This window comes from Gymnodraco acuticeps, unplaced genomic scaffold (assembly GCF_902827175.1).
Source record: "Gymnodraco acuticeps unplaced genomic scaffold, fGymAcu1.1, whole genome shotgun sequence".
NCBI classification, from domain to species: Eukaryota; Metazoa; Chordata; class Actinopteri; order Perciformes; family Bathydraconidae; genus Gymnodraco; species Gymnodraco acuticeps.
Genome location: NW_022990658.1, coordinates 13,965 through 28,984, shown reverse-complemented (window position 1 = coordinate 28,984; position 15,020 = coordinate 13,965). Strand labels below are relative to the sequence as shown.

The 15,020-nt window shown below is 40.6% G+C and overlaps 2 protein-coding genes across 2 annotated transcripts; both read left to right on the top strand.

The window, feature by feature from the left end:
- The first annotated feature begins 37 nt into the window (after nt 1-37).
- On the top strand, nt 38-6,611 carry LOC117554936 (solute carrier family 22 member 15-like). Its single transcript, XM_034229537.1, has 5 exons — nt 38-1,137; nt 2,276-2,384; nt 2,492-2,564; nt 4,146-4,304; nt 5,025-6,611. The coding sequence occupies exons 1-5, from the start codon at nt 1,035-1,037 to the stop codon at nt 5,067-5,069; spliced, it is 489 nt and encodes a 162-aa protein (XP_034085428.1). The 5' UTR covers nt 38-1,034; the 3' UTR covers nt 5,070-6,611.
- Nucleotides 6,612-6,682: 71 nt separating this feature from the next.
- On the top strand, nt 6,683-8,293 carry LOC117554937. The gene has a single exon (XM_034229538.1). The coding sequence runs from the start codon at nt 7,283-7,285 to the stop codon at nt 8,291-8,293; it is 1,011 nt and encodes a 336-aa protein (XP_034085429.1). The 5' UTR covers nt 6,683-7,282.
- The last annotated feature ends 6,727 nt before the right edge of the window (nt 8,294-15,020 follow it).

The following is a 15,020-nucleotide window of genomic DNA, read 5'->3' as shown; positions in this document are numbered from 1 at the left end:
CACACACACACACACACACACACACACACACACACACACACACACACACACACACACACACACACACAGAGGTTTCTTTTACAAAATCCAGCACAAACGTTTACTTACTTACTAACTTATTTAACCGCTGCAGCTCTCAATGTTAATAAAGCATTGCAACATCATGAGTCTACTTCCTGCTTGATTCAACTTGCTTTAGCCTTCGTGTCTCTGAACTTTCTGGATTCATTTTCTCATAATCCGCTCACTTTTACACGTATATTTTACCATCTGTGTTCAGTTATTTTTTTATCAACTTTCGTCAATCTACTGAGACCTCAGATGGCAAAGATCATTTCCTGAAGATTTCACAAATATATGTCGTCTCATATTTGCAGCGCTAAATGTTTTTTTGCTGGAGTTCTTATTCATTCCTTAACTCTTGAAGCTAATATTCGTGCAGGATTCTTTTAGATCTGAATGTATCCCTACACTACAAAAACTCAAAATCTTGCCAAGTATATGTGTCTAATATCTAGTCAGAATATATCTCTACACCTCATATAAGACATACTGACTTCAGAAGTAACACTGCAGTGAGATATCGGGTCTTGTTTTTAGACAATGCATCATCTTGTTAAGTCAAAAAATCTTATTTCGAGTTGTATCTCAGAGGAAACACCATTCTTTTTACATATTTATTAGAAAATCACCAACTATCTTCAGAACACAGAACACTTTTAAGCATTTGTGGCTTATATTGTAACAACATCTCCTGATTCTGGTCAAATATAGTTCAAAATGAGTTCTGCTAATTACAAGATCTGATTTATCTGAATATCCCTTCTTATTTCAAAACATCTAACCAAGCACATTTTCCCTTGTTCTATTGGCAGATTTTTCTACTTATTTCAAGTGAAAACAGCTTGTTTTCAATATTGTTTAACTTGTTTTTGGAGCAGCATTTCTTCCGGCGCATGGTTGATAGCACTGGATGCAAGTTGCTTTGGATAAAAGCTAAATGTAATGTAGTAATGCTGTGAGATGTCCTGGTGATGTGTCTTTTCTTCAGGGCGGGGAGGAGGAAGAGCATGGCCAGCTTCCTGGGTCTGGCGGGATGCGCCTGCCTCTGCACGATGTTCGTCCCTGAAAACACAGGTGAGACTCTGAGACCTCTTGTGTTGTGTTCGAAAGCTGTTACCGCTCATAGTGTTCACAGGTCAATTCTGACCCACGATTTATCTCAGTCCAAAGCACTCAAAAATAATGACTATCATCCAATATTGTTTTAACTACATCATAACTTATAATGCATTCATAACCGTACAATCCTGTTGTAATTTTATTTTATGGCCCAAAACACATCACATCACATATTTAAGTAAAAAATGTGATTCAAATTCACTCAGTATATTCTGTATAGTGAAGAGAGTGGATAATGATGATGTTATCTGACTATAACAGACTTAAAAGTATTGTTACAGTTGAGGAAGGGGGCGGGGGAGGGGTGTCTAAAGTCAAAGATGAATCTTGATTGGGCCAAATTTGACCCAAAGTGACCCATAGTAATTCTGCCGGTTCTCCCCAACACCAAATTATACACTTCTTTGTTGTTGAATCCTTCAGACTTGGCTAACATTTGAAAAATTAGTGTTTATATAGCTGTTGTGGAGGATATCAAGAAGCCTTGTTCCGATTAACAAAAACTAGAGGGTAGTTATTATATCATTTTAACTTGAAACGGGTCACGGGAGACCCGAACACAACATAAGGGTTAAACAGAGAAATACACATCTGAGCACAGCTGTGGAGGAAGTGTGAGAGGAAAGAAACCAAGAGCTGGGCAGTCGAAATGCATCTGACTAATACCAGCTGTTATTTTTAGGATCACAAAGTATGAGAGACTCATTGTTTTGTATTTCCTCTTTAAGATTTAAAATGCACTTGACAGGGAACTGATTATGAACTCTGTTTAAACTCTCTTATGTAATTCTTCTCTTTAGCTATTTTTCTTTTATTCTTATTCCAAATAATCAAGTATTTTAAGAGCCTACTTTTGTTTTACGTTTCGTTTTCATCTTTTCTTGATCGCATCCTCATATTGGACTCAATAAATGCAAAACTTCATTCATAATTACATTCAGTCCATCCCTGAATTTCCACAATAATCACAATTGCAAAGTTCTGCAGCATCAAAATGGCCAATTTCTTTATGTGTTGATGTTATCGAAAACAGATGAAGCAACAAGTTAGCTTCCGTTTGATTACATGTAATCAGTGGAGTCTGTGTTTGCAGGCTCTCTGCTGAGCGTTACGTCGCTGGCGCTTCTGGGAAAACTGATGGTCAGCGCAGCGTTCAACATCGCCTACGTCTACACCTCCGAACTCTACCCGACAGTCATCAGGTGAACACACACACACACACACACACACACACACACACCATGTTCAATGATACCCACACATTACACTTGTGTGCTTTCCTTTAATGACTCCAATGTGTATTTTCCAGGAACGCTGGTTTGGGAGTTTGCTCCATGGCCTGCAGAGTTGGAGGAATCCTTGCTCCGTTTGTTCCCTCCATGGTGTGTGTGTGTGTGTGTGTGTGTGTGTGTGTGTGTGTGTGTGTGTGTGTGTGTGATGTGTGGTGTGTGTGTGTGTGTGTGTGTGTGTGTGTGTGTGTGTGTGTGTGTGTGTGTGTGTGTGTGTGTGTGTGTGTGTGTGTGTGTGTGTGTGTGTGTGTGTGTGTGTGTGTGTGTGTGTGTGTGTGTGTGTGTGTCACCCTCTCAGACTTTCAGTTGCGCTCGCTGCTAAAGAGACGTGCTACCATGGAAACCAAACAATGGTGTAGCTGCATATTAAAGTCCGAGTGGAAACAGTCGTTAGTAAATCTGATTTTGTCAGAAATCTTACACCATCTTTGACTAGGTGTTAGAACACATAGGTTTTATAAGTTGGCCTGTGGAAGAAAAGTCCCTTATTACACATAAGGGACACACGGTGATTCACTCAGGGGGAATTCAGCAGTTGCCGCAGAACAAAGATATAACTAAGAAAATATTAAAAAGGGAAGTAAACGCACATGAAGAATAACACACAAGAGTAAAAGTAGAAACAGGAACTACAAGAATAGCTAAAGAAAAACGTACAAAACCTTTTAAAGAGATACGATCATTTTACTTCAAAACATAATTCTTTCAATGGATTCTTATTTTTCTGTCTTGTTTATGTTCGTCTATTGATTATATGTATGTATTGTTTAAGTTTTTAAGAATTTAACATGGAAAGTGTGACAGTTATAAGAAAAAGTGGCCGTTGTTTGGATAATAGCAGCCAGTGTAGCACATAAACATTACATATCTCAGTGTGAGCTAAGTCAGGTAAACATGATGAGTGCCTCAGACTTTGACCTGATTTTACTCATGAATTCCTTCAGGACGCTGAAACATGATTCAGCTCCTCGAAGGTGGAAAAAGTATGAGATCAGTCGTGTTCTAACCCGCCCAAAAGGACAAAGCCCCTCTTAATCTCAGTCACTTCCAGTGTTACAGTATTGTTATCCGGGTTAAAACTAGAGAAGACATTGGCCTTAAAATACATGTATACGTTATGTTTGGACCTACTTTATTGAGTCCAATGATGAATAGAATAACCTATACTCTGCTTTTAAAAATAACTACTTTATCTAACCCAATTTAAATAATGTATACAACATAACATCCATGAGTTGTCCGGCACATCTGCTGAAATAACTAAAGACTTTAAAGTATACATCTCCCCTGAAACCGAGCAAATTGAACCTCTGTGCTTTGACCTTGGGTGTTGGCAGCCGGTGTAACTTAAACTTTAACATATAGCACCTCCTAGTGGTGGTTTGGTAGCATCATGTATAGCCCCTTTATTAACAATGTCTATTAATAATATAAAAATAAATGTAAAATAAATCCAATGACGCGGGATCATTTTTTAATATTTCAGTCTTTCAAAAGTAGTAAAGTTCAACTTCAGATCAGGAAGTATAATGTTTTTCATCTAACTGGTGATTTATGAACTGATCTTAAAGTCAAACCACAGATTAACCCTTGTGTCTTTACTGGAAATGTGTGTGTGTGTGTGTGTGTGTGTGTGTGTGTGTGTGTGTGTGTGTGTGTGTGTGTGTGTTGCAGCGTGCTCTCCACACCTCCATGCCCTTCACGGTGTTCTGCCTCAGCGGCTTCTCGGCCGGCTGCCTCAGCCTCCTGCTGCCGGAGACTCTGAACAGACCGGCAGTCGACACTCTGGAGGAGCTGAGCAACGACACACACTGCAGAGTGCTGGAGAGCAAGGTACACACACACACACACACACACACACACACACACACACACACACACACACACAGCAGAGTGCTGGAGAGCAAGGTACACACACACACACACACACTGCAGAGTGCTGGAGAGCAAGGTACACACACACACACACACACACTTCAGAGTGCTGGAGAGCAAGGTACACACACACACACACACACACACACACACACACACACACACACTGCAGAGTGCTGGAGAGCAAGGTACACACACACACACACACACACACACACACACACACACACACACTGCAGAGTGCTGGAGAGCAATGTACACACACAAACACACACACACACTACAGAATGCTGCAGAGCAATGTACACACACACACACACACACTCATTATAACGCACACTACAGAGTGCTGGAGAGCAACTTACACACACATATATTGTACAACAAAACACACACAGCTAACACTCCTTCAGTAATGTACAGAGCCAACTTGCTGGAGAGCAAGGTATAAAACACACACACACACACACACACACACACACACACACACACACACACACACATACACACATGTGCAAGGCACATATTTAACAGAAAGTTGTACTCCATGTTTTCTCCTATCGTTTTTGACACCTCCAATCCCAGAAAAGATCTCTGATAGTCAGTGTGATTGTACGCAGCATCTCTTTGTCATCGTTCTCATGAATCGTGTCTCCCTCTCCTCTCCTCTTCCCTCAGGCTCTTTTGTACGAAGATGACAAACTGAAATCGAACCACAAGTGAGGCCTTCATCACATGATTCCTTATGAAGCTGCTGCACCAGAGAAACGGTGACCTGTCCCTTCTTTTAATTACCTCGAAGGACTGATCGCCACGTTAACGTCTCTGAACACACACCGTTAGGGACGAAGAAGCTGCTCTGCCTCCAGGACGAAGGTGTAATCATCTGCTCCTCTTGTGTGTGACTCCACGGGAAAACACAGTCGCCAAACTGCCTTTCTATTTCCTGAAAAAAACAAGGTGTTTGTGCCTTACCTGGAGGTACACCGGGCGACAAAGACACGTATGTGACTTTAATTACATTCCAGAGATGCCAGAGAAGGGGGAAATCCAACTTGCTAATCGCAGGTTTTTCTAAATAAAGTTTGGCGACACGATGCATCCACAAACATTCCCGAAAATACAGTCAGGTTAGATTTATAGGGACCACAATCATTCTTCAGGGGAACGATTCAATCTTTCTCTTGTGTCTCCGTCCTGAACGTCCTAGAGAGTGGAAACACACGTAATGATACACAGACTTTCCAATATTTCCTTTTCTTACAGTCTGACCTGCTGATTCTACCTTCTTTCTAAGAACTATGACAGACCAGCATTTTTTGTAGCGTTCCTTTTTATGGAAGTTTAAATCGAATGAAATTTTATATTTTGACTACTAAATAATAATGTCAACTTTTTCTCATTGACTTAAGGAGTTAATGATTTCTGGAAGTCTGATCTGCAAATTGCCTTTACATAAACACAAATATATGTATGTACCTTTTCTTTCGTGAAACATTCAAATAGAATTTTATTTTTTTACATCATAAAACGGTGACTATTGAATAACAATTTCTCAAAATCTGCACAAACGTACAGGAACTCAAAGTCATCTCCAAACTAAAAGGTGCTCCAGGTTCTTCTTAAAGAGGCCCTGTTATGCTCTCTGGGGTTTCCTCTTTGCGTGTGTTTCAGTGCATGTAAATGGTCTGCAAAGGCTAAAAGGCCAACGTTTCTCTTAAAGGTTAATGCATGACCAAAAAGCTAATAAGAGAGTTTGAACTGCACTAAAGTTTACATAATTCTTCAGTTAGAAATAATAATAACTGCCTAATTTGGTTTGATTTCAGGGTTTTCTGTCGCTTATCGCATTCTTAGTGCATTTATTTGATTCGATTGGATAAATAAACACATTTGCTGCTCATTTAGAGGTGATATTCTGATGAGCCTTCAATGAGGTTAAATAAGAGTAAAAACACTGGAGAGAAATCATTCACCAGCCTTAAATTGAATGCTTGTAACAAGAAAAATCTTTATTAAACACGACGATAAGTGACGAGCAAAGAGACTCACATGTAGCGACAGCAAGCAGATTAAAATTGCTCAATTCCTTATAAGTGTTTGAGCTGTAATCATGCAGCACTCCAGTACAGACTGAGGGTGAAATGCATTGTGGGACATATTTTGTAAGTCCGATGGGACCGGTTGAATTTACGATGATTCATATTTATTTATTTCCTCTTATCATGTTTTCTATGTCCGGATTTTGATACCAAGTATTCTGTAATCCGTTTAAATTACCCAAACACACATTTCCCTGTGACAGAGGGAAGAAGTTTGCACACCGTTTTTTACCACAAAGCAGGAAATGCTGTAAAGTGAATGTGGTCATTTAATTTAAATCCACTTTTGTATGTGTTCCTCATAACCTCGTGTGCCTTCCTCTTTACCTCTAAAGTTAAGATATCAGATGTAGTGTTAAAGATAAATATATTATATAAGATATTGAGATGCCAATTTTGTATTGTGTATGCAATCATATTGTTCCAATGTGTACTGTGTCTCTGGGTACGATCTATGTAAACAGTAAACAGTTGAAAACATAAATTGACGTCTATTCATTAATTTAAAAAATGTAAATACTTGAAATGCAAGTTGGTTTCTTTTTCTTTAACGCTGTACATTTTGTATTAAGTTTTTGTATTAATGTATTTAATATGTACTATTTACTTGGCTCGGGATTCAAAGTTTTAAGTTTGAACTCTGACAATATGTTTCCAACTCTAATACTTTCTTCCCACGTGGCCCTAAAGAGGAACTTCAATATAAAAAAGGACACTGTCATTCTAATGTGACACAAAGAGCGTTATGCTTTATGCTGTCTCATAAAGCCACAGAACTGAGAGGCTGATGCTGAGGTGAAACAGATCCTCTCAGTCCTGCACTGAGCTGTGAACATGGGGGAAGTGTTGGTGGTTTCTCTGCTGGTGTTGGCCTCTCTTCGCCCTGCTTCTACTGAGGAGAAGTTCATCAAGGAAGGCGGTAGCGTGACGCTGGACCTGAGGCCTGCTCCTTCCGATCCGATCACCATCATCCAGTGGAAGTTTCAAGATAGTATTCTGGCAGAATGGGTGGAAGATGTGCTTCCTTTGGCCCATAACAGAGAACACATCAAACTGGACATAGCCTCTGGACGTTTAGCTATGGAGAAAATGACCAAAGCTGAAGAGGGTGTGTATTCAGTGGAGGTTAACCACCTAGTGCAAAAAGTGACATACAACGTTATGTTTATCAAAGATGTTCCCAAGCCGGACATATGGATCGCCCCGCTGACATGCAGCCATGAAAGTGACCAATGTACCCTGAGCTGTGAGGGGAACACCACCGGGGCTGAACCCATCACTTACAGCTGGAAGACCGGGGATGGAGAGTGGAAAGAGTCGAGGAGAGACATGCCCATCACTCAGGAAGACCATGGACATGTGAAGACCTTCACCTGCAAGATGAAGAACCCAGTAAGTGAGGAAGAAAGTGATCCACTTCCAAACAGACTCCTCAGAGAGATGCCTCTGGAGAGTTCTGGAGTAAGATATGAAGCTGTGTTGATCAAAGAAGTTCTGAATCCGGCCGGGTCCTCGTGGGGCTGCTGGAGGCTGGGAGCCGGGCCTTGGACTGAGTGGAGGCAGCTTCATCTGGACGTCCTGCTCAGGGATCCAGAGCAACGTGGAAGAGGGTTCTGGTGCAGGATGGAGGTCCCCGGACCCCCGTGGGGAAGAAAGAGCAGCCCGCATGATTCTGTTCCTCCCTGCAGACTCTGGATCAAAGTGTTGGGCGCTGTGATGAGATCCCTGGCTCTCCTCGCCCTGCTGGGGGTCGTGGTGTTCGCGGTGTGGAGGAGCAGAGAGACTCTCAGGAGACTGATGTGTCCGTGTCAGAGCAGAGAGAGGGATTATGAAAATGAAGCTTAAAGAGGGTGTTTGCTGTTATTTCTTAAACATGATTATAGCACGTCAGCAGCGAATGCAGTCAAATATGAAATAAAATAGTTGTATGTATTACTTTTAAAACAGCTTTGCATATGTTTTTGTTCAATGGTGACGATATCATGTATTCATTTATCTTGCATGCAGTTTATTTGGCAATCAAATATGAAATAAAAATAATCTTTCATTGCTTTTTAAAACTGCTTTGTGTAAGTTCATGTTCACCCTATCACCAAGACTTTTGTTCTTGATGACCCTCCTGTTGATTTGACCCATAACAGAGACAGCATCTTACTGGACAAAGTCACTGGACGTTTAGCTAAAGATGATGAGGGTGTGTATTCAGTGGAGATCAACAACAAGGTCTAAAGTGAGACATTTAAAGCTGCAATGATTAAACATGTTCCCAAGTCGGCAGTGAGGGTCTCCGCTGACAGGCAGTCCTGAGTCGAGCAGGTGTGGGCTGTGGGTTATCTTAGCCATATATATTTTTTAAAGTACACTCAGAAGACAAAAACGTCCCTTCTTTCATAAAACTGCTATCTTTTACTTCTAAAGAATAAAGGTAGTCTTGTAAAAAACAGAAAGGAAGTGCCGTCGGTTTCATGACAGATAAAGCGGAAAACCACAATCCTCAGAGGCTGATGCTGTTGTGAGAAACAGATCTTCTTTCCATTTTGTTTTTTAACATGTACTAGCCTATACTTAATTTATAACTCACGGTTTAAAAATAAGAATACAATTCCATCACAAAAACGTATTTCTCATGATGAGAATCATCTTCTTCTAAAGAGGAAGTTCAATATTCTAAAAAAGAGAAAGGAAATGCTGTCAGGTGACACAAAAAGCAGAAAGCCAAAGAACTGAGAAGCTGGTGTGAAACAGATCTTCTTTCCGCCCTGCACTGAGCTGTGAACATGGGGGAAGTGGTCGTGTTCTCTCAACAAGGTCCAAAGTGACACATTTAAAGCTGTAATGATCAAACATGTTCCCAAACCGGAAGTGTGGTAGGCCCGTGTAATCTGACCTGTGAGGGGGACCCGTCACTTACAGCTGGAAGACCGGGGACAGAAAGTGGAAAGAGTCGGAGAAAGTCATGACCAACCCATTCTCACAAAAAAACATGTAATTAACTACGTTGGTCGACAGGGCAAAACGAAAAAGTATATTCACAAATAACCATCTCAAGACGTGACATGGATACAATATTTTGTAAAAAGAAACATGGAGCTCAAATCATCTTCATAATATCTAACTATGGATCATCCACTGGACGTAGATTCTAAAAGTACAATATAAACTTCTCGCTAGGAATGTAATCAAAAAGCATTTTAACGGCAATAACTATTTTAACTATCCTACAATTTAGGATTTTCCACTAAAAATAAATCTGGTGTCCGCCATGTTCTTTTTTTCTCACGCTGGCAAAGTTTGCGATCACTTGACATGGAAACTGGTCATTAGAAATGAATAGGAACATAATTGGCGCTTTCACACTGGAGAGTGCTGGAGAGCAAGGTACACACACAAACACACACACACACACACACACACACTTCAGAGTGCTGGAGAGCAAGGTACACACACACACACATACACACTGCAGAGTGCTGGAGAGCAAGGTACACACACACACACACACACACACACACACACACACACACACACACACACACACACACACTGCAGAGTGCTGGAGAGCAAGGTACACACACAAACACACACACACTACAGAATGCTGCAGAGCAATGTACAAACACACACACACTCATTATAACGCACACTACAGAGTGCTGGAAAGCAACTTACACACACATATATTGTACAACAAAACACACACAGCTAACACTCCTTCAGTAATGTACAGAGCCAACTTGCTGGAGAGCAAGGTATAAAACACACACACACACACACACACACACACACACACACACACACACACACACACACACACACACACACACACACATACACACATGTGCAAGGCACATATTTAACAGAAAGTTGTACTCCATGTTTTCTCCTATCGTTTTTGACACCTCCAATCCCAGAAAAGATCTCTGATAGTCAGTGTGATTGTACGCAGCATCTCTTTGTCATCGTTCTCATGAATCGTGTCTCCCTCTCCTCTCCTCTTCCCTCAGGCTCTTTTGTACGAAGATGACAAACTGAAATCGAACCACAAGTGAGGCCTTCATCACATGATTCCTTATGAAGCTGCTGCACCAGAGAAACGGTGACCTGTCCTTTTAATTACCTCGAAGGACTGATCGCCACGTTAACGTCTCTGAACACTGTAGAGTTATATTTGTATTTATTCATGTTAGCAAACTATGGATAAGCTTAAAATGGGAATAATTTGGGTAAAACTGTGAGCTGCATTTGGGGCCTGTTGACATGTGTTTTTGAGGACAAAGGAAGATGGGGGAAGGTGAGAGCATGTCCTGATTTGCATTCAACTTAGAACGAGCTACAGTGGTTGTAATATTAAGAGAGGTCCCTTGGGTTTCTCTGGTGGTTATCAATAGTAGCAGTTAAGTGAATACTGTTCAAACAATACCTGTGTTTGTGTTTTATATTGATTTCTCTGTTTTATCCTTTCATAAATGTAAGGACTACAAATGGCTATAAACATTCTGGGCTGGTTGGAGTAAACAGGGTTGTATTGCTCTGTGGGGGAGGTGTAGGTATGCAGGCCTTGAGACTTTTGGTTGTAAGGTGAGCCTGTTTGGTTTCCTGCTGGCCAGCGTTGCTTCTCCCAATGAGATGACCTGAAAAGATGACCAGCTGACCTAACACCAAACCCCTCCTTCTTACTAGGCGAAGTCCCTCCCCTTCCGAAAGCCTCCATGGGACCCCGGAAGCGGAAAATTATACATTGAAGTCAATGGAGAGAGAAAGGTTATCTTTTGATCCCGTTTGAATTGTGCCACGAATGACACATATGATGTTTGTCAATTTAATAGAACATTTTGCAAGTCAAAAAAATAAAAATGTGTCGTAAAACTGTGAAGTTACACATTTTTTCGTGTGAAACCGCTCAGTGAACTACAGGTCTCTGGTCTCGCACAATACGCGTCACCAACATAAAGATGGCCGTCACGTTAGCACATTTCACCACATTCTTTCAGAATGAGAATACAATTATTTTACGAGGTGAAAATCACTACAAGTCTGGGCAAGTTGAGAGCTGTACCTATATGAAAGGGGAGTTAGTCGGTTCTGCAAGAGCCAGCATGCAGGACCGGCTTTACAAGGTTTCGGTGAGTAATATGAGTGCAATGTTTAACGTTAATGTCAGCTAGCTAACATTAGCTAACAAGGTACACTAACGTGTTTTGTTTTAGTAACTAGTTTTCTCCTTAAGAACTTCGTGGTCTCTGTGTATGCTGTGGATAACATTAGTGTTCACAAGAACAAGGTACACGCCCGTGTTTTGTTTTAGTTGCTCTTCAGATTGAAGCGGCCAGTTTTATATCGATTATACTGTATGTGTGATCTCCTTTTTCTCGTTGTGTCATTTGACTTTATTTGCTGTGTGTCGATTCAAGGATTTTGGTTATCTAGGCACAGCTGTGTGTGACTCCCTCTGGTACACCGGTATGTGTTTTCCTAATGTAGAAAGCATTGATTAATTAATAAACTACACACTGAGTCTAGATCCTGACCAAATCCTTTTTTATTGTTGATCAAATGTTTTTCAAAAATGTATTCATACACATTTAGAAAAGTACAATCACAACCAATACAACACAAATTACAAAAAATACAGAAAAAACAAACAATAACAACAGACAAGAGGACAAAACTATGGAAAAATAAACCCTCCCACCCCCAGATCCGGACCATCCTTGTATTATTGCTCATTCAATCTATTATAGCATGCTAACAAATGGTATTTACTTTATTTTTACAGATCTGCATGGGAGACGATGGCGCGATGCAGAGCGCTGTCTGTGATTGTGCACAGGAGATGTACAAATGCAGCCACGCTGCAGCATTGGCAATATTTGCCATGTGGCAGATCAGCTCCACAGATGTTGAGTGCCAGTGGAGGAAGCCTGGCACTTAAAAAGTAGTCCAGCCGGTGTCTCAACTTTACCAACAGCGAGAGGAGACATACAACCCACTGGCCAGAGACATCGCCAACTGTCAACTGGGGGGTTGTAAACGAAGCCGAAGGGGTGAAGGCTTTTGTGGAGGCTTTTGTGGAGGCCTATCAAGTGACAGTGTTCGAATCGAGTCTGGTCTCTTTGTGAGTGAGTCGGGTGTTTTGGGAGCATCACCCGATGGACTTGTGCAGCCATCTGCCCTGCTGGAGGTGAAGTGTCCACACAGCCAGAGGAACATGACCATCGCTGAGGCAGTCCAGTTACCATCCTTCTGTCTCCGTGAGGAGGGTGGGTCATATATTCTCAAGGAGAATCACCCATACTGGCATCAGGTCCAAGGGCAGCTGCATATCACAGACCGGAGTCTCTGCTACTTTGTTGTGTGGACCACGAAGGAAGCGATCATCATCCCCATCCCCAAAGACCCTGCATGGCATGGAAATCTCCTCCTCCTGGAACAATTCTACACCCAGCATATGCTCCCTGTGTTGGCCAGTAGAGAGGAGGACATTTCAATAAACATACTCTTAACAGCCTCGGACTCTGCGTTGTGTTTCGTATGTGTGATGGGGTGTTATGCAGAGGGGAGGAAAACAGGACACAGCAGATTGGGATTGTGGTGGAGATGCTGAGCAGTTATTTAATTGTTGCATGTAATTATTATTATACTGCGTGCTTCTGAGTTATTCCATCTTTTGCTGTAACATGGATCTGTATGTAACTCTATATTTACTTGTTATCTACCACACTTCCTTCTACATCATACACCATCATTATACATGATGGTGTATATAGGATATATATATTTGTATACATATCTGTAAATTGTATAATTTTATTTAAACATCTTTTTGATCTCTCAAACTGAGTAAGATTGACAATAAAGTTGACTTTGAAAAATATATATATTCTTTATGAAAATAGTTGACTGTTGTCAAATGAATCCAAATGAAACGTTGGATTGAACTACAACTACGCCTTTAAATCTCTACGGACTGTTTTTCAGTGGGATGGCAAGTTCCTATCTTTAAACATTTATTAGTTTTTTCTCAGAACAGATTTGATTTTCTGAAGTTAATTTAACTTTGCCGACCATGTAAGGTCATCATTAAAAGGTACAATCAATTTGTTTATGGTTGACTAAAATAATGAAAAACATTCATTTGGATAATTTACTGACAGAATAAGAAACTCAATGATGCTCTACTCACCTGTTCCCTTTTTATAAAGTGAAACAGTTGAAACGATAGATTTTAGTAAACTTAAAAACAACCTTCTCCAAAAGCTATCAAGGAATATACCGAATACTTGTTTTAGAACTTTATTACATATTTTTATATAAATAGTTTGAATGATCCATAATTGACAGAAGCTTGTGTTTACACTGACCTGTTACTCATATATTAATGTCTTTGTAACTTCAGTAAACCACTACCTCACTCATTTCACTTTCATTCATCACGGTTCAGTAAACTAAGTGATACATGAACCAGTTTAATCATTATAATAATGTAGGATTGCAACTCTTTGAAAATGTAGGTGGCTCTTAAAAGAGCCGTGTGTTTGGGTGTGCTGGTCTCAGGTCAGTCTAAGCCCTCTCTCCGCGGATGCGGCGGGCCAGCTGGATGTCCTTGGGCATGATGGTGACCCTCTTTGCTTGGTTCATCTTACTGGGGGGCAGCTACATGGATGTCGGTGCAGTCCACAATCATTGCGCAGTTGAAGGCAGAATGAATTTATTATTGACTCCGAATGAAGCACAACTTCATGTCATACAATACAATGACTTTATTTGTAATTGTGTAAAAAAATATGAGCATTGATTAGCAAGCAGGACCTGCAGGAACAGAGAATGGTGATGGATGGAGCTGGGAAGAGAGAAGAATAAAGAAAACAGATCAACTTTATTATCGGATATTAAAAATTCAAATTTCAAAACAAGTTGCCGCTCCTACAGTTTTCTAGTATGTAAAGATGATTTCACATGACCTATGCAAAATATCACACTCAATACATGTGTGTCTCTGGGGGGTGCATTGTGCCTTTGATGTATATAAATAATATACCATAACCAAATACTATTACGTACAGTGGAAATCAGGTTGCCAGAGCAGGTCAGTGTGCATGTTCCTCAGGGTCTCAGCAGTTACAGGTGAGGTAAAGAAAATAAAAGAGAAAAAGGTCAGTAACAACACTTTAAAGTAACAACACTTTGAATAATTATCTCTTCTAACAATTTTCTCTCAATAAGCACACAACGACTGTCTTTCCAACAAACAGATTGTCATCACAATGAAACACGTCCAGAAGAATGTCATGCAAAGCTCCATGCCTGCCTTCGACTCTCCCTGAACTGCTTCCTTAGCACCCGGTGGAGGGCGCAGTAGGCTACTCTTCAAAAGTTTCACGAAATACTTACCATCATGTTTGGTTACTGTTTAACATTTTGGTTTACTTCATGTAATAAAATAATAACTTAATGGTAAGGCTACTAAAAATGACAAGGCTAAGTAATGTAATGCTAACTAACGTGCTCGCTACTCGTCGCTACTAGCTAGGTAGCTAACTTGACTATGTTCCATGTACAACATGTATATTAC